Raw genomic sequence first — 22,147 nt, forward strand, 5'->3', positions numbered from 1 at the left:
AGGCGTCAGTGCAGAAGAAGCGGTAACAAACTGCACTGCAGCATTTTCTTCAACAACGTCAACTTCACAATATTAAATTATACTTAGAATAGAAAGAAATTATACTTAGAATATAAGCAGTGGCCTAGCGTAGTGGGGGCGGCAGGGGCGGCACTTTTTACGGAGCGGCAAAATTTTACAACAAATAATAAAGTTTGCTCTTAAGAAAAGTAGACGTATAAATTTTCAATTACTCTAATACTCGTATTATTTTCAATAAAAATATAACATTATAGTATCGTTCTAGTTCTAATTAAAAAAATGATTTTATTTAATCTTGTCGATCGTCAAGGTGTAACTAATCTTGAGTGATAGGTATCTAAGTTATATCAATGTATCTAATTGTATTACTATACTGTATAATCCAGAATAATGATGACTGTTCTCGTCGAAAAGTTCTTTATAATGAATGTTCTGTACATATGTAATGAATACTGTACATTAAATTAAAATACCTAAACAAGAGAGCGGCAAAATTGTCTTCCGCCCCGGGCAGCCGACACTCACGCTACGCCACTGAGGGACAAGAAACGGCGTGTCTTAGCTTAAAAATAGGGTGGGGGAAAGGTCTGCAAGATGCGCGCTACAATGGGAATTAATTGACGGCCTCTGTGGCGCAGCGGTAGTACGCTTGTCTGTGACACCGGAGGTCCCAGGTTCGAATCCCGGCCAGGGCATGATGAGAAATGAACCTTTTCTGATTGGCCTGGGTTTTGGATGTTTATCTATATAAGTATCCTAACTTATAATATAAATGCGAAAGTAAGTTTGTTTGATTAAGAGTATTTAATTGTGAACAAAATTGTCAAGTGATGTCAAACATCACTTAATTTCAATGAACATCTAAGAAAATATAACTATTTAAAAAATAACACCGATATAAAACTCACCCGCGCTGCATGATGTGCAAAACATGACGCCGCAAGGAAGAGAGGCGTGGCTTGCGAGGTTTATTATTTGCGTGGCCTAAGCACGAGAAGAACAGTCTGGAGAATGACGTCGGGTACTTTTCATGAATGCCACAAAGACTAATTCCTGTGGGATTTGCGACTCTTCCACGCGAACGAAGTCGCGGGCAAAAGCTTGTTTATTATAAAACTAGCTGTGCCCGCGACTTCGTCCGCGTGGTATAGTTATTTTGGGTATCATTGAAGCCAAGCTCATGTCAAGGATGAATAATTTTCCTCGTTTTTTTTCACATATTCCATTATTTCTTTGCTCCTTATAGTTGCAGCGTGATGTTATATAGCCTAAAGCCTTCCTCGATAAATGGTCTATTCAACGCAAAAAGATTTTTTCTATTAGAACCAGTAGTTCCTGAGTTTAGCGCGTTCAAACAAACAAACAAACTCTTCAGCTTTATAATATTAGTATAGACTAGCGACCCGCCCCGGCTTCGCACGGATGCACAGCCGATACTCAATATATCTCTATTAGAACTAACTTAAGGACCGCCCGCAAAGCGGCTAACTAGTCTTGCTCACTTCGCAACGGGCCGTGCAGCAGAAATCGTAATATTTTAATTTCACCACAACTTCAAAACCAAACGTCCAATTTTAATCATTCAAAGGCCAAATATTATCTACGTAAACTGTACTTATTGATGAAATTATTTATTTTAATAAGGATTAATAGCATGAGTAAAAAAAACGCGTTTAAAAGTAGACCAAAAAAAATTCAAGATTTTTAAATAAAAATGTGGTTGTTGTGCCTCACTCGACATAGATAGGTATAGTGTGTCGCGGACTTTTTTGTAGATATTTATAAGATCTACAATTAATTAAAACATTTTATGGTTCTATCTTTTGTAGTTTAGGCAGCGTACGCAAAATAAGTAACTTTTTGGTTGATTTTTTTCAGTTTGTGTCCGAAAAATCCAAATATATTACGGAACCCTTTTTTTTCCAAAATAAAATATAGTCTATGTTACTCGTGGATAATGTAGCTTTCGAATGGTGAAAGAATTTTTAAAATCGGTCCAGTAGTTTTTGAGTCTATTCATTACAACCAAACAAACAAAGTTTTCCTCTTTATAATTGTCTTCGCCAATTATTTATTTTTTAATATATTAATATATTTTTTATAAACGCAACACTAGATACAAGCACTCTTTCACGCACGCACTCCTATTCCTGTCCCACTCTCACTCCTTTCACAAATGTCAAAATAATTTAAAAGAAAACGTTCTAATTCGTCTCCGCGCGCATCTGCATCGCTCTCTGCATCGGTTGTGAATATTCTCAAAATTCATCAAAGACGCTAAAACTTTATTAACTACGCACCCCGGGGTTAATTTGTGAAGTGCAGTGATTTGTGTTTCCCAAAAACTACCCTTTGGATCGTGGAAGATACCGGCGCTGGACGAGAGCTCGAATTACGGATCAAAGGTACTCCTTGTCCATATCCTTCCGCGAGACCAATAATATTATATATAGTGTAGATACTCGTATAGTGTCGTTGAGTTAGTATTTCGTAACACAAGTCTCGAACTAACTTCGAGACTAACTCTATCTGTGTGATTTGTCCCGTATATATTTATTTATTTAACTCTTCACTCTATTTATCTTTCTGCTTTTAACTTTAAATGGGGGAATATTAATGACCAAAGGCGAATAAAACAAATAGGTTTGTCAATTTTTCTCAGTTTTAAATATGAGTACGTATATCAAAAATAAAACAAATTGTTTGGAATTGTTTATTATTATCACAATACTTTCCGGGCCGGTTAAACAAGTATTAATAATAAGCAGAATAAAATTAAACAAGATCTACTTTATTATGACAAGTGGAATAAAATAAAATCACTGCTATACAACGTGGTAGTATATTGTTTCATTAAACTGTTTGAATCAATTTATAATCGTATGTATCAATGGAGTTATTTTAATCTTGATAGGATAGATAACCGTTCTTCGAAAACTTAAAAAAATGTAACAATCAAAAATAAAACTGTGTTCTTAACAATTAAGTATATTAAGTAAATTTTATGAAAGACTTTTATAAAATTAACTCAAAAATGGATTCAACCGTCTTGAATATTAAATCGTACGTCTTTGAATATTAAAAACATTAAAAAAAACAAAATTGTTCTTATGCTTCCTTCGTGTTGTATTTTTGAAACCTGATTCGATTTATATTTGCGCGACATTTTGAATAGGTAATAATATGAAAAAAACGAGTTTAATAAAAAACATTGGAATTTATTTAAAAAAAACAAAACTACCTGCATACCTCTTTGATGCACCAAATTTTCATACTTGATATGGATTCGTCATGCCCGGCAGACCCGCAGCTCTCCTTGTTCCAGAAACGCCCCTACAGTAGTAAATACAGCGGCAGGAATAAATAAAATACAGACATAGCGAAAATACGGTCTTTACTTTTCCACTGACATAACGAAACAAAAACAAATCCAAATTCAAAAATGACGTAAGAGCAGAAGAAACATTTTAAAACCCAACCTTTTTGGTCGTGGACGAATGCACATTGTCTTCATTTAAAAACATGAATGAATGTAAAACTAATTCTATTATTAATACGAATATTACATCAAATGATGATCTTGTATTTGATCTTGATTTTCGACTTATCCGTTGAGTTTCTTGTAGAATTGTGTGCCTTTGAACTAACTGCAACCTTAATGCAACTTTTTTTGGCTTAATTTTCGCTTGGGGCAGGATTTGGCTGGCTGGCCAGGGTCAGCCATTGCGATGAGCATTTCCGATTATCGTGAAGAATCCACTTTTCATCAAAGGACACACTGTTTATGGAGTATTTGTCGTTCAGAAAAGTGCCCTGGTCGAGATCGCTGACAGGAATAGCTGATAGGATGTGATTGCGGAGTGGGCTCAGCTGGAATTGATTTCTGTTTTCATTTGACGCATTTTTATGTAGAACTAGCTTTTTTTGGCCGTGCGTATTTAGCGCCACCGACAAAAGACTTCTCCAGAGGGTACTTTAATTCCGGAGACTCTACTTCGGAGAGTTGTGCAAGATCCGAAGATCAAGGCTTTTGTAATAATGCATCAGACTTAAAACCACTAATCATAAATGTGCGAAGGCGCCAATTTCCTTTGGTATAATATTAGAAATCAAAAGAAATAAAAAAAAAACTATCAAAAACAATTAAGAAATAAGCATAATAAAAACAAGAGGCAAATAAAACAAAAATACTTTTACATATATTTTTTTAATTTTCATAATAATATATCTTTCGATAGTGTAATTGACAAATGCGATTTAATAAAACAAAATATTATTTATTCTAATGAACAAAACGTAATAAATGCATAATACAACAACCAATAATAGCACTTGGTCAAAAATTTATTAATTATAAACAAGCGCTGAAAAGCAAGAGATTGTCACATCAAAAACCTATCTAATTGAGATACCTATAAATAGTCTTAACAATAATGTTTCTGGCGACTACAATCTTAATTAACTTTAAAATGAAAATAACGACTAAATTATAAAAAAATTCATTGAATTGACTTTTCAAGTGTGGAATAGTTAATTATTTTTCTTTCGACCATAGACAACATGTTTGATTACTCCTACAAGAGCAACAAAAATGGAACTGCAAAGAAAAATTAAAGTAATATTATCAAATAATGGAATCATCATCAAAAATCTAAGTATTGAAATGTCGGCCCTGTTTTTTTTTTCTAATCAATTCATGAATTCCACCTTGGAAATGTCAATTGCCTTATCTTCTTGTTTGAATATACATACATAGATTTAATAATGTTGTTATAGTCCTTAATTAGTTTTTTTACAATTCAGCCACTTTCCGCTAGACATTTAAAGTATATTGGAATAGCTTTTATTTTCATAAAAATAAAAGAATAATTATAAAAGTACCAAAACGGAAGAAAAATTTCAACTAAACGCTGAAAGCTAGATCCAAATATCACAATTTTAAACATCTCAAAATTTTTAAATTCCATTAGATTCCGCCTTATTGCAATTTAAAACTTTTTCGTCTAACCACCCTGTTTGAACAAATTGGCTACTTACTGGTCAAAAATAAAAATCAAATAAAAACCATTTGACTCGTCAAGAATTAGAAGCATCTTTTTGTATGGCGCTGTTGATCCAGCTCTTGTAAGCGAACACTTTGGTGTAAACTCCCGGAATGTTCTCGACTCCACACGGTAACGACACAAAGCTGATCACTCCTACCAACTCGTATCTTCTCTCGTCCACGTTCTCGAGCATCAGAGGACCGCCAGAGTCACCCTTGCAAGAGCCCCGGTCTTTTTGACCGCCGGCGCATATTTGTTTCTCCCAGAGATTGGGGGGCGGACGCAATTTTGTCAACGCGGCTTGGCATTGCTGGGAATAAGAACAAAATTTGATAAATTATTCAAATTTAACAATTTCGACATTTGTGCTGTGTGGTTCCCGACAGCAATAAAAAATAAAATAGACCCACTTCATCTCTTTCCTATGGATGTCGTTAAAGATGACTAAGGCATATGCTTAACTTGGGATTCTTTTTTTTTTCTTTTAATCTCTATTCTATCATTAAGCCGTTTGGCTTAATGATAGAATCTGAACTAGCCTTTCAGTCTTTTCAAGACTATATCTGTCTGTCTACCTGGCAAGGGATATAGACGTACATGAATGTATTTATATAAATGTCGACAAGTTTAACGAATATTAATTTGTAGCTCTGACTATTCGACATTGTTATGTGGAAGAAGTCTTAAGAATCGTAGAACGGTTTAAAGTCTGCTCATGCCTAAGATAGCGCCATGTATTGAAATCGTTCGCTGAAGAACAGAAAATCTTCATCAAGCTGGATGAAAAACCTTAAATGGGATCTAAAGCTAGAGGTTGCGTGTAGTAAATGTAACATTGTAAGTACATTGTAAACTATGTACGTACATGGATGGACGTGACTACTGAATGCCACGCTTAATCTAGTTATTAATACTGACGAATCTTATTTTACATTTACCAGATAAACAACATCATGTTTTATCGCTTTACTAGAAAAATCCTTCTACCGCTCCTCTGGTTTCAAGGTGTCATCACTGGAATTATTTATTTTATTAATTGTATATTATGTTGTTTATATTACCTGTATTTCAACGAAGGGTAACTGAACATGCAACTTGATGGCGCTGCTACTAACTATGTCGTCGTCGACAGCGCCCCATCCGGCGGTGGTCATGTTGAAAGAAGACGACCGGCCTGCCACGTCCGTGGTGGGAAGACAGAGGGGTCGGATGAAGTCTGAAACGGGTTATCCAACACATTATAAATTCCATCCGAGCGATACAACTTTGGTGGATAACTTTGATGTCTTTGAAGATAAATATGATGCAGAGTAACCTTAATCTGAATATTCAAAAAAGTCTTAGCATAAAGTGCCCAGACTGCGTTGTATTGTATGTATGGCTACAAACTATCGCACCACACCAATGCTCCTTAACTTCAAAGTGTCAGATTTAGTCCAACTGACCTGTGAAAGGCGCGTTCTGCCGCAATCGAATCAGCGCAATGTCGTTCTTTTTAGACCACAGATTGTACTCGGGATGTGAGAAGTAACGCTCGATGGGGACGATCAAGACGGGGTCGTTGCAGTCCTGGCCCCCGCCGACGTCGACACAGTCTTGGCCGTCGTTGGTGGTGTCGTATTCACCGAGACGGACGTTCTTTCTGGAAAAAGATGTAGTGAGCTAGTAAGGGAAAATTCTAAAAGAGGTTTGTTGTAGCAATTTTGTCTACTTTGTTAAGTTATATGCATACACTTATGACGCGTCTGTGAAACTATTGTCCCTGTTTATATCCTAGAGTCAATAGTTTTCAACAAAATCCTAAAACAGCGGTCAATTCAAATCAAATATTTTCAAATACATGTCAATGTCATCAATGACAGTTACATGGTCAAATAATTGGATTGAGGTCCAGATAAGTTAGTTTTGAACAATTTTAAATCCCCAATAGGACTGAAATCCTGAGTAATATTTACTTACGGTGTGCCAAGAGCCAGGATTTTCCCAGAGACACAATGGCCGGCTGTCAACACGTATCGAGAGCTGATGAGGGTTCCGCCGCATAGCAGCTTGATCTTATTGTCCTTGGAGTACTCTATGATGACCAGCCACGGGTATTCGTTGATCTCTGCCTTGTCGATGTCTCCACCTGAAATAAGTGCCGATTTTTTAAAAGTTCTTATTATAAATATCATTGGTATCTCGTCATTGGTTGTGGATGATGTTGTGTTTTTAATGTTAGATACCTAATTTCGGCTTGGTTCGAAATGTGCATCCGTCAATCAGACACGTTTTCGGTGTCTGATAATGATGGTTAATGAACTGAAATCTGACTAAAGCCAAGGCTATTTTTCTCGACTAATGAAGTCTCATTTTAGGTTTCAACGCTTGATTTAATTCAGTATCTTTACAAGCATTACATATAACTAAATATACTCTCACTTCCGTAGCGTAAGTATCGAAAAAAGCGGCGGAATAATCTAGTAAATAGAAGCGGCTGATAGATACCAGCTATCACTGAAGTAGCTTGCAGATGCTTGTTACCCTCACTATTTCAACATCCAAGGGAAACATCCATGGCCCAATTCTAAGGTGCCAAAACCAGTCATCACAAAACTAACGGATAGGCTTGTTGGCTCCGTTGCTGTCCACGCCGCAGCAGCGCGTTCTCGGGTCGGGAGGGAGCGCGAACACCCGGTTCTCGCAGTTGCCCACCTCCACGCCGCTCGCCGGAGTGGTGGGCGCGGGGCCGCAGCACACGCTGTATCGTGACGGGCCGTTGCATCTGTGATTGATAGGTTGTCTGATTATTGACGTTTGTATTCTTGCGTCTGTTGGTACACATAAATCGAATGTTATAAATCAGTCTTTCCCAAAGTGGGCGATAACGCCCCCTTGTGGGCGCTGCAGGTCTCAAGGAGGGCGGTAAGAGACCCAGAAAGAAAATGGGGGCGTTGTGTAGGGGCGGGGGGGAGGGGTTTGTTATTTTATTTAGCTAGGAGGCCTCTTAAACAACGACTTCAAGAGCTCTCGACTCACAACAACAACTTGTGAACATCAACTAATATGAATTAAAAGATTGGTCAAACTCAAATAGGAGAAAAAATAGGGGCGCTAAAAAAATATTTAGTCTCAAAGTGGGCAGTAGACAAAATAAGTTTGGGACTCTCTGTTATAAATCGTGTGTTATTTTACGTGCTCGTATAAATTCGGCTGTCTCTATCACACCAACCAGCAAAATTTTGCACCTCTGCTTGTTAGTACTTTTGTTTTTAGTCGCCTATTAAACATAGTGGAGTGCTTTTATAAACTTTTCAGCCGGCGGGTACATGGCTTAGTTTCAGGCGTCAATTTCATTGGAAACTAAATAGAAAACAATTCTTGAATTTGATTCTGTAAACATCTCTCTTTCTCATCTTTGCGTATTCCACTTTGATATAAATTACATTATGACATGTCTAATAATAAATAAATTGCCTATAAAATTTCTCCTCACCTAAATTTCTGTACGTACTGCTTCACCTCCATAGGGACGGGCGGTTTCAGCATGCTAGCCAGATGCCCGCACTGGTAGATGTCCACGCATTGCCCCTCCATGCCCTCCGGGGTGGAGCATGTTGCTGGGCAGCATACCTGAAACATTTAAGCAAAATATTTCGTGTAGTTTCTTTCGAGAGATAAGCTGTTTACGGGTCAAGCATTTATTTCAAGAGCTAAACCTTGCTTGCAGATCCATGATAGGAAAAGAGGATTCTTTTATTTCAATGAGAATATCTTTTTCTCTTGAATTTAAAATTTTAATTTTATCTATGTAATCGTATACACTTTCTTTAGGCGTTCATCCATCAATCCATCCACAACGAAGAATTTTATAACCGCACTTCCAGTTTGTCCATTTTAACCCAAAACGCCATAAAACGTTTGCAATAAAAATTCGTGTAACTAACGTGAGTAGTTTACTCAACAGAACAAGTTGAAACTTGTCATAGGAAGTAAAGAAAAGTCTGTCCAGATGGGAAAAATATAATATCACTGATTGGAGTTACATTTCTAAGTCAGGCCAAAAACTTATCACCTTACCCTCGTTGATAAACATTTTATTTTATTTAGAGATGGAATTGGACCCTGTTCTAATCAAATAAATTTGCCGGTAATAGTTACGATCTAACCATTAGTCGCTGACAAATCACTTTTTATGTTAATCTGGGGTACAATAGCAGTTGCGTATTTAAAAAAAAAAACTAATTAGAAAATGGAAACGGAATATTGAAATTAAATTGCAAAAGAAAAAAAGATAGAAATACCTTAGGAGTGGTCCGTTCAAATCCGCACGACGCTCCTCTCAGCAGATTCACTTCCTCCTGAGTCCTCGTCGGTTTGCTGACCAGCGCAGCCAGAGATGGACATCTTAGTATCGATATACATTCCCCAACGCCACCGCCGGGCGGGTTGCATGATTCTGGAAAATATCACAAGATTTTTTAAACAAATGACGCACGTGATTTAAATTGCAGTGTCAAAACTCTCGTAAGGTCTCATTATCTTTCTACTATTTATGTGTATTTGAATATATATCATATTGGTATATATTATGCCGTGCCGTGCCGTTATATATTGTGCCGTGTGGTTCCCGGCACCAAAACAAAAAGAATAGGACCACTCCATCTCTTTCCCATGGATGTCGTAAAAAGCGACTAAGGGATAGGCATATAAACTTGGGATTCTTCTTTAAGGCGATGGGCTAGCGACCTGTCACTATTTGAATCTCAATTCCATCATAAAGCCAAACCGCAGAACGTGGCCTATCAGTGTTTTTAAAACTGTTGGCTCTGTCTACCCCGCAAGGGATTTAGACGTGATTATATGTATGTATGAATGTAGGAGTGCAGCGGTCAACGAAAGACGATAAGTACCTACATGTCTGGTCTACGCGCAGCTGATAACGCGACGCTTTTGGGAGTATTTTGAGAAGCGTTTATTTTTTTTGGTTTTTACTATGAAGCGAGATAATTATACATGTACTTTTTATTTACCCGATATGGTACTTTCCTTGATTAAAGCTACTGGATTCAAAGTCTATCTGTATAGAAAAAGGAAAACAACACTCACGCCCTCGGACGAGACTCGACGAGGCAATCACGTATAATACAGACACAACAAGTTTCATTTTGTTATCACCAAGCACGTATTCATTAGATACTTTTATTATTTTTGAGGACACCAACGCGTCCGCTTCGGTCGACGGCGCGTCGTGTTCTGAGGCGTTATTCTGAAACTGGTATACATATATCTGACAGCCAAATTTTCCTGTTATTTTGTATCTCACAAGATAGGTATATTAATTAGTTTATTTATATTGTTTGTTATACAGCATCTTGCACGTGAATCGCAGAATATACCTTGTGAAAACTTTCACTTTAAGTTTCTATTTTTAAATTGTTTTTTTTTTTTTTTTATTTAAGTATCTGTTTTTTAGAACTCTAAGTTGTGTGTTGTCAGTGTTCAACTTTTTCTATTTATCTTGTTTTTTATTTGTTAGGACCTTTAATTGGCTCCTGCAACTAGCTTTATTGCTACTACTATATTATGTTTGTAGCTGTTGGTCTTCTTATTAAAATAAAATAAAAAAATAAAATATCTATAATCAGCTTCCCGATCATAGTCTACTTTTATGCGGTAGCCTATAATATAGATCATTATCATTCCATGTCAGTCAGGATTTCTCTGCCTCTTTCATAACATAAGCCAGAGGCGGAAACGGGACGGAGCTATCCAGAATCAAGAGACAGCAATGCAAAATTTTCGGAAATCTATTCAAGTTCATTTCATTATCGTCAAAATCTTTTTGAAAGATTTCCTATTATAAATACGCTTACGCTATTTATTTAAACTATATGCATGTAAAATGTACAACAGGTTGCTATTTGAAATTAATCGATATTTTTTATTTGTTTCAAATATTTTCTCTGTATACCGATATATCATCTGGTAAAAGAACTTTTGCTAAGACGTGTTTTCCGTACATATTACAGAGGAGCTAGTCCCTTTGGCTTCCACATAACATGCTCCAGATTTTCTTTTTTTTTCGCCTAAAGAAAATGCTGATCAGATTGAACAACTTTTGTTAAGACATCTTTTACATAACTCGGATGTTTTAGCTGATCTATATTGGTTCTGCATCAGGCGTTCCAGATCTTCGATTTAATAAGCTAACAGGAAATGCTCATCAGTCTGAAAAACTTTTGTTAAGTCGTCTTTTCGATATTAGTCTTTGGTTCAGCATCATCTGTTCCAGATTCCAAAATAAATTATACCCTATATGTTGACCAGGTATAAGAACTATACAATACACCAAAAAAGTTTCATTCAAATCCGTTCATACAAACCTTCGTCCTGAATCACTATCTATACAAAATAAGAAACCCTTTGTGTAGTTTTAAAGATGTAAGCATACTTACAGACTATGTCAATTAATGTGCAATAAAGATATTGCAATCAATTAATAAAAATCAATGTTATTCTCCATACTCCTCAAGAAGATAAATTCAGAAGATAAGCTGACCTCTAAGATTGAAGTCAATTGCTCAGAATACAAACAGGAAAAATCGTTGACGACACTGATATAAGTATATAAATAAAGAAAAAACTATGAGTTGGGATTTTTCTGTTTTAAATTAAAGATTATGCTAAATTTTGTGAATCCAGATCTCAAGGATATTATCTGGAGAGGCCGTGTAAAAAGGACAAGGAAGTGGCGGAAAAATAAAATGGGGAGAAGAAAAATCGGAAGATTCCGACATTAGAGATTTTTGACGTTTACATTTAAAAAAATAACACACGCGCTCAGTCAGTCGCTTAAAAAAGTGTCCTTCCGCATTAGGTTTCAGTAGACAGTACCTCGCTACTCCTAGATGGTGCTAGCCTCGAATGAAGAACCTAAAGATATGGATAAATAAAAGTAATACTGAGAAGAAGGAACCTATAGGTAACTTTCAAAGAAAAGTTTGTACAAGTAGATTAATTATTAAAATATATGATGAAAGAGAATATGACTAAACCAAGGGACAATTAACGCAATTTAAAACTATATTATGAAGCAAATGTATTAAAGTTATTTATTGAGTTGGTGAAGGATATAATTTAACAACCGGTCTTTTATAAACACCGTATTTTGTTTTACCTAAGGCAACTCTGACAATTCCATCATTGCCCGGATATACTTTTGATATAAAACCTAAAGGCTTAGTTAATGGAGCGAAGTGAATGAGACTAGACCCGAAATAAGTATAACTTTTTTTAAGTTTAAACCTTACAACAGTCCTAGCATCTAAAATCCAGAACTTTTGTTTTAGAATAAATAGGTTGTTATGCAGCTTTCCTTGTTCCCGAAATGCCCCTATATATTCAAAAAATTACATACATACATAAAACCTCTTTCCCGGAGGGGTAGGCAGAGACTACATCTTTCCACTTGCCACGATCTCTGCATACTTCCTTCGCTTCATCCACATTCATAACTCTCTTCATACAAGCTCGGCGGTTTCGGGTACTCTTGACCTGACCGGTCAGAATTCGTGAGTCTGCCACCAATACGAAGGACATTGACCTCGTCAAGAAAAACGGCGCTCAGCCAATAGCAACGAATAGTTTAAATCGCGATTACAAAGATTTCACGGATTCGCGAAAGATCTTTTGGACCCTTATGAAGACACTTTGGTGGCGATCGAGCCGAATCATTGCTCCCGCTACATTTCTATTTGCTTCCCAATAAGACAGCATTACTTCCATTTTAAATCAGAAGATAATTAAAAATATTGGATGACCGCTGGTTCATGAATCATCATGACATCAGAATCACCAGCCGTAGAGTCTTAATTACATGTAAATAGTTATATCTTCATAGGCCAATAATTTTATCCATATAATTCGTCATATCATAGTGTTTAAACCTGCCTTTGTTATCGGCTTGTGTTTAAACGCCTACCAGAAATGCACCTATATTACTTCCAATAAATTCGAAGTGCCTGCCATAACGGATAAATGCTCACCAAATTGTGTATCACAAAATATTCTAGAAATAAAGCTATTTTGCTTTTTATTACATTCTATAAAAATAAATACACACCTTTAAAGTCAATTTGAGTCCAAATTTTGTAAATTATCGCTAAGGAGATGTTACCAATATTTTATTTTATTACTTTCATTTTAGTTATCTATGCTGAGGGAAAAAATTACAGTCAACCGCAAATATTTTTTTCATACCAAATATAATATTGATTACACCAAACACAAGTTACATAATTAATGCATTATGCATTTAATTATATATTTTTATGCAGTTACATAATTACTTTGTTGTCAATTATTGCAACACATAATGACTAAGGTATACAATGAAACAAACCATTGGTAGATGAGGAAATAAAAAATCTAAATTAAAACAGAAATTTTATTAAAGTGTTCATAAGATTAATTTAAGAATAATCAATGGCACTTCAAAAGGAACACAATAATTACAGTCTTATACAATCTTATCTTATAAGATTAATTTGTACTTAAAAATAATCAATGGCACTTTATATTTTACGTATATATTACGTTTATATTACGTAATCTTAGCTTGACCATAATATATTTTGGATTTTGGTTACATAATTTGATTACAATAAAGCAAATTTGAACTGTACATTTTGGTATCAATGTTACTGTTTTAATGAAACAATATTTGGTGAGCATTTATCCATTTTGGCAATCAAAAAGAATATTTGTACACAACGTACGATTATTCTGACGTGTGTATACTTATTTTGAAGCTTAATACGTTTTACTTTGGGAAACTAAGTATAGATTGATTTTAATTTATATGGAGTTAATTTATTTTACTGGGTACTAAAATTTGGAAAACAAAAGCTATTTTGGTGAGCCCTTAAATTGTACCCTTTGTTATCGCCAGGGAGTTAATTCATAATAATAAAATAATTATACACATTTATAACATTATTATAATTGTAAATTTTTAAGCCTTATATCACATAAGAACTTTTGACTAGAACATCATTCGACAGTAAGGGAATTAGCTCCAACCTTATACTTAGAAAATTAAATGTCTTCAACCACTAACTCGTATCTTAGACGCTGTATAAAAAATAAAGTTAAACACTATTTGAATATCAATTATATCATTCAGCTGAACGTGCCTATAATTCTTTTAAAGACTGTTGGCTCTGTCTACCCCGCAAGGGATATAGACGTGATTATACGTATGTATGTATCTATATTTTTACGAAATTAACATTTTTAACACTAACACTTTAGCAATTTTTAACAAGAGCCGACGTACTTTGAATGATACCTACTTACATTTTTTGTGAGTATTGGCAAGTTTAGAGTTTCCGCCTTAATAAACATCATTGCGATCCGTCCCTGTCACCCATCATTTGCACCGGATTAAGCGATGTTTCTTAATTAAATTATATTTAAAAAAGAAATTTACAATTTCAATTAAAACTGTCATTTTTTGAATATGCAGCATACAGAAAGAATAATCAGAAGATTATTTACGATTGTATTCATTGACTTTTACAATACAAGTCAATTTGAACGACGAACAAATATTACGACGATCCTAAATAAAATCGGTCTTAATTACGACTCACAACCTCACGAATCCAGTCCATATGGTCAATGACACTAGTGTAAATACCCGGCTTGCCTTCCGTCCCGCATTTAGTATAACCTGAGCTAATCACCCCCCATAATTCCACCTTATAGTCAATCGACCCTGCATACCTTGGCAAAGCTAATGGTCCCCCAGAATCGCCCCTACACATATCCTTTTCCGGTTCTCCACCGGCGCAAATAATATTTTCAGCTAACTTGGCAGAAGGATATGCGTTTTGACATTGCTTTTTAGGAAATAAAGGTAAGGCTATATGTTTAGTGGTACTGCTGTAGATCCCTCGGGATATCTCCCCCCATCCTGCTGCAATGAAGGTTGTGTTCTTCTCGATATGTCCTGAGGGTAGGCAGATTGGTCTCACGAAATCTGGAAATTATAAGTATTTTTTTGAAGACTTTATCTTACTATACATAGGTCCGTCTAGGAGTCAAGATCACGGCGTCGCTTGCGCATGTATTCTTCCTCCTGTCTGTAGTCCCAGTTGCATCCTCACCACTCTGGAGAGGAGCCCGGGTTACGCCTTTGACCATGGATCCTGGATTGGGTGAGTCAGGTTTTTACACGAAGCGACTCCCATCTGACCTCCGCAACCCTTGCAGGGCAACCTTACCCGTATTGGATCGATCATGGTTACACATCCAGTTGCCTGAATGTGCAGGTTACCTCACGACGTTTTCCCTCGCCGTAAGAGCATCGGTTAGTAATGAAACTAATGTACATAACTTCAAAATTACACAATACATTCATCCTATCTATTGTAGCATTCGCCTTTTCATTCCTGTCACTTTGAGTCCTTTCACTTGAAAATCCCTCGTTTACTGTCCCAATAGATATGAAGGAAGGAACCCCATACTTTTAAATAATAATATATATAAACATATACTTACGAGACAAATTACACAGATTGAGTTAGCCTCGAAGTATGTACGAGACTTGTGTTACGGGATACTAACTCAACGATACTATATTTTATAATAAATACTTATATAGATAAACATCCGAGACCCAGGCCAATCAGAAATAGTTCTTTTTCTCCTCATGAGCAGAAAAGAACTATTTCATTTCATTCATCATTCATCCATTCAAAATAACCTTTGAACATCCTTACCACTAAAAGAAACTACTTTCTTTAACTTAAGTACAGCAATATCATGTTCCTTGTCATCGTATCCTGGGTGCACGAAGGTTTCCACCACTGGTATCCTGACGACTTCATCAGAACATATTCCAGCTACGCAATCGATCTCAGAGTTGAGGTCATATTCGCCAAGTCTAGCTACCATTCTGTAACGAAGAATTTCTCGATTTAGAACTAAATACGTATAATTGTGCCGTGTGGCTCCCGGCACCAATAGAAAAATGAACAGGACCACTCCATTTCTCTTCCGTGGATTTCGTAAAATGCGACTGAGGGGTAGGCTTATAAACTGGGGATTCTTCTTTTAGGCGATGGGCGAGCAACCCGTCAATTCTCAATTCTATCTTAAAGCCAAATAGCTGAACGTGGCCTGTCTGTCTACCCCGCAAGACGTGATTATATGTATATACTTTCATGTAATCACCCCCTACTTCAACCACAGATGTATTGGGATGTGATTGATTATAGTATATTATAGTATTTTTTGTATAAACCGATTCCCAATTCAGTTATTAGTGGAGAGTTACTTAATAAAATTATAAAGTAACTCCACAATTAGTTACTTAACTAAGTTTAATGGTGGATGGACCTACCAAAACAGGTTTATATTCAGGTAAGTAATGAACGCGTATTTAAATGATACCACGCAAACCCGGGGCGGGAAGCTAGTCGGTACTTTGAAAGTTCTCACGCCGGGTTACCCCCTCCGCCTCAACGCCAGCAAACGCTGTGTGCGCTACGAAAGCAAGCGATGCGCTACGAGCGATGCGCTACGAACGATTGCTACAGAGCCGTAGCAGCTCTACGAATGGAGCCGGCGACGCTACGAGGTCTGCGAAATGCGCTACGAATGTGAGTTATTTTGGTATACAGTTTATTTATATCGCGATTCTTTAGTTGAAGCAATGTGGGTCTTAGCATGTCGGTGTTGGGTCGAAAATGGCTTAACAGCCCGCTTTTATTTTTATTCCGATAACAGAAAACCAGAACAGTTGGAGTCATCTTGTCAAGGCCGTATCGTTAACAAAAATGTTGCCATGCGGATGATGTAACCGGCAGCGTTCATTGAGATACATAAATCACGCCTCTTTCCCGGAGGGGTAGGCAGAGGCCACATCTTTCCACCTGCCACTGTCCCTGCACACATCTTTCGCTTCATCCACAATTATAACTCTCTTCACGCAAGCTTGTCGGTTTCGGGTATTCTTTTAATTGACATATCCAATGCGGCAGTAAACTTAGTACCTATTAATTAATTTATTTGACGTCCACCAATGTTGTGAAACCAAAAGATGTGACAGTTCTTTAGTGATATGGAGTGTACTATAACAATTAATAAAAAATAAAAATTAAAATTAAATTTTTACATTAGTCTTTTGTTACAATTTCTTTCGCCGTGATTAAGTATGTCACGGCGAACCAGTCTACTGTTAAGGACTTTTTTAAGACGTTCAACATTATTGGAAGTACAGAAATGGGCCGACATTTATGTAGCGGGATTGATGATTCGGCTCGACCGCCACCAAAGGGAAGATCTTCCGCCAGGCTAGGTGTTATGCCTGGGGAACCGCGGCACCGACGATGTTGTGTCAGAGTTTGTATATATAGCTCCAATCCGTGAAATCTTTGCTTGCGCGATTTAGGTTTTTTTTCTGTTTTTGACTGATAACGTCGCTTGATTTTATTTTTTTGACTTGTGGCGTATAGATTTTGCTACAGTTGTTAATTTCACCATTGTCTCCAAGTTAAGGTTTAAGTATACTTGCGCCTTCGTAAAGATATCAGGAAATTTTCCAGACAATAAAGCGAAAGTCATCTAGGGCAATGATAGGTTATAGCAGATTGAATAACCAAAGTTGTTAATGTCATTTTCGATTTAAGTAGTATATCGTCTTCCTCCTAGCTTTGGAGAAGAGCCCGGGGTATGCCTTTGACCATGGATCCTGGATTGGGTGAGTCAGGTTTTTACACGAAGCGACTCCCGTCTGACCTCCGCAACTCCCGTCTGACCTCCGCAACATTTACAGGAACCTAACATTCTACATGGTTACACATCTAGTTCCCTAAATGTGCAGGATTCCTCACAATGTTTCCAATCATCGTTAATACAACAGTTAGACATCAAACTAATGTATGTAAGTCAGAAAACAAGTCACTGGTACATCACACGGGCAGGACAATAAGATTTGAACCTGTAGCTCAATGTTCAAATGAAAAGATGAAGAAAATGCTGCAGTGCAGATTTGGAAGCGGCAGTAAACTTAGTTTTAAGTAATTTATTTGACGTCAACCAATGTTGTTAAACCATACGTTTTGACAATTATTAAGCGATACGAAGTATCCTATAATAATGAATAAAAATTTTGAATTTTGAAATACTATCCCTCAGACATCCACCAACGCTTTATTTGTTTTTAGTTTATATGTTTGTTACCACTTTACCGGTAACCTACTGAATTAATATCTTCTTGAAATATCACGTATATGTAATTAAGAGTCTGGAGAAGGACATAGGGTAACTTTAATTCCGATAAAAATTGTAGTTCCCGTGGGATTTGCATAAAACCTGTATTCTTTTGTATATGCCGCTAAATTCGTCGCTTTTTGTAGGTGGCGTTTAATTCGTTGGTTTTTGTATGATGCTGATTTCGTCGCTTCTTTGTTAGACAGCATTAAATTTAAATTCGTCGCTTTTTGTAAGTAGATAGCGCTAATTTCACTCGGGCGAAGTTACGTGTAAAAGCTAGTTTACTATTACAATGACTCACTCAATGACTAAGCAGATATACAAGGAGAGTGTGGAGGGAAAGGTCGGGTTGGGAAGACCTAGACGAACGTATATCGATCAAATTAAGGACGTCCTGGTAAAGCTCGGCGGTTTCGGGTACTCTTGACCTAACCCGGTCAAGAGTACCCGAAAATTATGAATGTGGATGAAGCGAAGGAAGTATGCAGAGATCGTGGCAAGTGGAAAGAGGTAGTCTCTGCTTACCCCTCCGGGAAAGAGGCGTAATTTTATGTATGTATGTATGTATGACTCACTTGATATACCGACTTTTCTTGACGCAATGCGCGGCCGTGACAACATGGCGACTAGAGATAAGGGTCCCTCCACATCTGTTGTCGGCCTGGAACCCCCGCCTGTAGTACTCCATGAATACCAACCAGGGCGCCTGGTGGATTATGTTCATGGACGCTACTTCCCCGCATTGAAGTCCTGGAGGAAATTAGATAGATGGATAATTCATTTATTTGCCGTGTGGTTGCCCGGCACCAATACAAAAAAGAATAGAACAACTAAATCTCTTTCCCGTGGATCTCGTAAAAGGCGACTAAGGGATAGGCTTACAAACTTGGAATTCTTTTTTAGGCGATGGGCTAGCAACCTGTCGTCACTATTTGAATCTCAATTCTATCTTAAATCCAGATAGCTGAACGTGGACGTTCAGTCTTTTCAAGACTGTTGGCTCTGTCTACCCCGCAAGGGATATAGACGTGACCATATGTATGTATGTATTCATTTATTTGCTTTGCTACAAACAATTTACAATGTACTTACTCAACGATACTATATGTTATGATAAACTAGCTGTGCCCGCGAATTCGTCCGCGTGGAATAGTTATTGTGGGCATCACTGAAGCCCTCAAGGAGGAATAGTTTTTCCCGTTTTTTTTCACATTTTCCATTATTTCTTCGCCCCTTATTGTTACAGCGTGATGAAAAATAGTCTAAAGCCTTCCTCGATAAATGGTCTATTAAACACAAAAAGCATTTTTCAATTCGAACTAGTAGGTAGTTCCTGGGATTAGCGCGTTCAAACAAACAAACTCTTCAGCTTTATAATATAAGTATAGATAGATATACTTGTTATACTTGTATTATATAAACATCCAAGACCTAGGCTAATTAAAAAATGTTAGTTCTTTGTCATGCCCTGGCCGGGATTCGAAACCTGGGCCTCCGAAGTCACAGGCCAGCGCTCTACCGCTGCGCCACAGAGGCCGTCAAACGTCGTTAGGTGTATAACACACGAGTGAAGTCTCGAGTCGCTAATATAAAGGTTAGGTACTTACCGTTGACATATCCACTGACACTCAATACGAAAGCGCACAACACCAAAAACTGCATTTTTGAAAAAATAAATTACTCATTTATAATAGTAAATAAGCCAAATAATTTGAATCCGGCCGGACGGTCAAGGCGTAAGCCTATCTATACGTCCGTTCACGCCGGGTACTGGATGTGTAATGAATCAAATTGTCCGTTTATTTTATAATATATGTATGTACCCACATTAATTGCTCCCATTTTCCTCTTTACAGAGCTGAATGGACTGTGAAAATGACGTGTGTGTTGATAAAATTCTTTAGGGAACCCCCCATAAATTTTTGTTCGACTGCTGTCTCATTTAAAATCATAATTTACCAACTGATTTCACCAAAGATCATATATTTGCTTCTAAATACATATATGTATTATTTAATATTTTGTGTGCCGTGTGGTTCCCGGCACTAATACAAAAAAGAATAGGACCACTCCATCTCTTTCCCATGGATGTCGTAAAAGGCGACTAAGGGATAGGCTTACAAACTTTGAATTCTTTTTTAGGCGATGGGCTAGCAACCTGTCACTATTTGAATTTCAATTCTATCATTAAGCCAAATAGCTGGACGTGCCCATTCAGTCTTTTCTAGACTGTTGGCTCTGTCTACCCCGCAAGGGATAAAGACGTGACCATATGTATGTATGTATGTTTATTTGTTTTAGCAAATGGCATCTTAAGTAGCATGTGTTTTTGTGCTATATTCTCTAACCTTCTGGGTTATAGAGTAACTCTGTCTGTTCTTTCACGCCCAAACCACTGAACCGATTTTGATAAAAAATGACAGGTACAGAGATAGAGTTGACTCTGGTATCATTGGTCTGCCCCGCAAGGGATATAGACGAGACCATATTATACATGTATGTATGTTTCCGAATAATGTCCCTTACAAACAAACAATCAAATCTTCAAACTTCACCTTTTTATAATAAAAGTATAGATTAAGTTGTTAATATCCCTTATCACAGTTAAATCCCTCAGTACTCTGCGTGCGCGCACGACGAAGATCCGATTTGTATCAAAAAATCCAGTGTTTAAAATAAAACAAATCATTGGGACATGATAATCATTTATTTTCACCAATAATACGCAATCTCCTTAATTATACATTTGATTATGACAGACAGAAATGGAAGTCACTAGTTTTTATTGACCAGTGTCGTGGGAATTATAATATATAGTAAATATTTCACTTTAATATGGAAAGATAACAATTTTGTTTTCTTTTTCGATGCAAATTATTCGTACCGGTACAGTATACCACATAAAAATACCACCACCAAGTATCGTACGAATTTGTATTGAAGGTGGTAGAATTTTCTGTGTAGAGTCCACTGTACGATAAGTTGGCATTAAATTCGATGATTTTTTTTACTAAGTAATACAGAACTTTTTACATTCGTAAACAGTATTTGCAAAAAAAAATACTTTTTTATCGAACCAAAATTTTTTTTTTATAGTAATTTGAAACGTTCGGGCCTTTTTATATAGATAAATATATTTTTTAATTAATTTAACAAAAACTTTCATTACACACAAAACTCGTTTAAAAATTATTCATATGGGACATTACTCTGAACAAGTGCGAATGTCTTCTCCATGAGACATTATTTAATTGATAAATTAGATGACTAAACATCTTAGTCACATTACTATTAGGTAAAACGATGCGATTCTAGGTAGAGTTGCATACATATTTGTAAGAGTAATGCATTTTAATACTGCTGCCGAAAAGTATTTGTAAAATCTTTAAGGGCTATTTAGGTTTTTGATTACTGTTCGATGGTGTGACATAACGTCAATTACGATTTCAACTATTTTTCATTTTTTAACCTTCAAGTATTGAAATTATCGACTAATGAGCAAGTTATATGTGTATGTATCTTTATACAAAATGTGATAATAATAAAATATTTTTTATTCTTTAAAATTACATTTAATGATTGAATAAAAAAATATATAGTAAAATAAATTGTCGAATTTTTTTAAGATATCATTTTCAATATTTAGTAAAATATATTATTTTATCAAAATTCCCACAACACCGAAAGAAGCGGGGGAGAATTTATGCCAAGAGAACATTTATAAATGGACGTACGTACGACATTACAATCTTTTTTTATATATATATCAGATATGTTAAGAACTCGCTACCCTACACAGCTACATTTTATAAACACAC

The 22,147-nt window shown here is 36.4% G+C and overlaps 2 protein-coding genes across 3 annotated transcripts; both read right to left on the reverse strand.

The window, feature by feature from the left end:
- Positions 1–4,256: 4,256 nt before the first annotated feature.
- On the reverse strand, positions 4,257–10,294 carry LOC106132016 (phenoloxidase-activating enzyme). Its single transcript, XM_060951792.1, has 8 exons — positions 10,155–10,294; positions 9,350–9,504; positions 8,542–8,678; positions 7,667–7,830; positions 7,026–7,194; positions 6,512–6,708; positions 6,128–6,282; positions 4,257–5,376 (listed from the first exon to the last, which is right to left on the reverse strand). The coding sequence occupies exons 1-8, from the start codon at positions 10,210–10,212 to the stop codon at positions 5,098–5,100; spliced, it is 1,314 nt and encodes a 437-aa protein (XP_060807775.1). The 5' UTR covers positions 10,213–10,294; the 3' UTR covers positions 4,257–5,097.
- Positions 10,295–11,909: 1,615 nt separating this feature from the next.
- LOC106132017 (phenoloxidase-activating enzyme 1) lies at positions 11,910–19,066 on the reverse strand. 2 transcript variants are annotated; one of them, XM_060951807.1, is made up of 4 exons: positions 18,905–19,066; positions 15,833–16,008; positions 14,835–15,090; positions 11,910–11,981 (listed from the first exon to the last, which is right to left on the reverse strand). In XM_060951807.1, exons 1-4 carry the CDS (start codon positions 19,051–19,053, stop codon positions 11,963–11,965), a joined length of 600 nt encoding a protein of 199 aa, XP_060807790.1. In that variant the 5' UTR covers positions 19,054–19,066; the 3' UTR covers positions 11,910–11,962. The 2 variants fall into 2 exon arrangements, with proteins under 2 accessions (XP_060807790.1, XP_013186769.2); XM_013331315.2 differs by lacking the exon at positions 11,910–11,981 and having other exon boundaries at positions 14,678–15,090.
- Between the last annotated feature and the right edge of the window lie 3,081 nt (positions 19,067–22,147).

This window comes from Amyelois transitella, chromosome 26, assembly GCF_032362555.1.
Source record: "Amyelois transitella isolate CPQ chromosome 26, ilAmyTran1.1, whole genome shotgun sequence".
NCBI classification, from domain to species: domain Eukaryota; kingdom Metazoa; phylum Arthropoda; class Insecta; order Lepidoptera; family Pyralidae; genus Amyelois; species Amyelois transitella.

Coding starts and splice junctions, on each gene's coding strand:
- LOC106132017 (XM_013331315.2), bottom strand. CDS start 19,053: ATGAACATAATCCACCAGGCGCCCTGGTTGGTATTCATGGAGTACTAC. Junction 16,009..18,904: donor AAGAAAAGTCGGTATATCAA/GTGAGTCATACA, acceptor TCTTCGTTACAG/AATGGTAGCTAGACTTGGCG. Junction 15,091..15,832: donor GAAAGTAGTTTCTTTTAGTG/GTAAGGATGTTC, acceptor TATAATTTCCAG/ATTTCGTGAGACCAATCTGC.
- LOC106132016 (XM_060951792.1), bottom strand. CDS start 10,212: ATGAAACTTGTTGTGTCTGTATTATACGTGATTGCCTCGTCGAGTCTC. Junction 7,195..7,666: donor CGGAGCCAACAAGCCTATCC/GTTAGTTTTGTG, acceptor CACTTATTTCAG/GTGGAGACATCGACAAGGCA. Junction 5,377..6,127: donor TACCCTTCGTTGAAATACAG/GTAATATAAACA, acceptor TCTTATTCCCAG/CAATGCCAAGCCGCGTTGAC.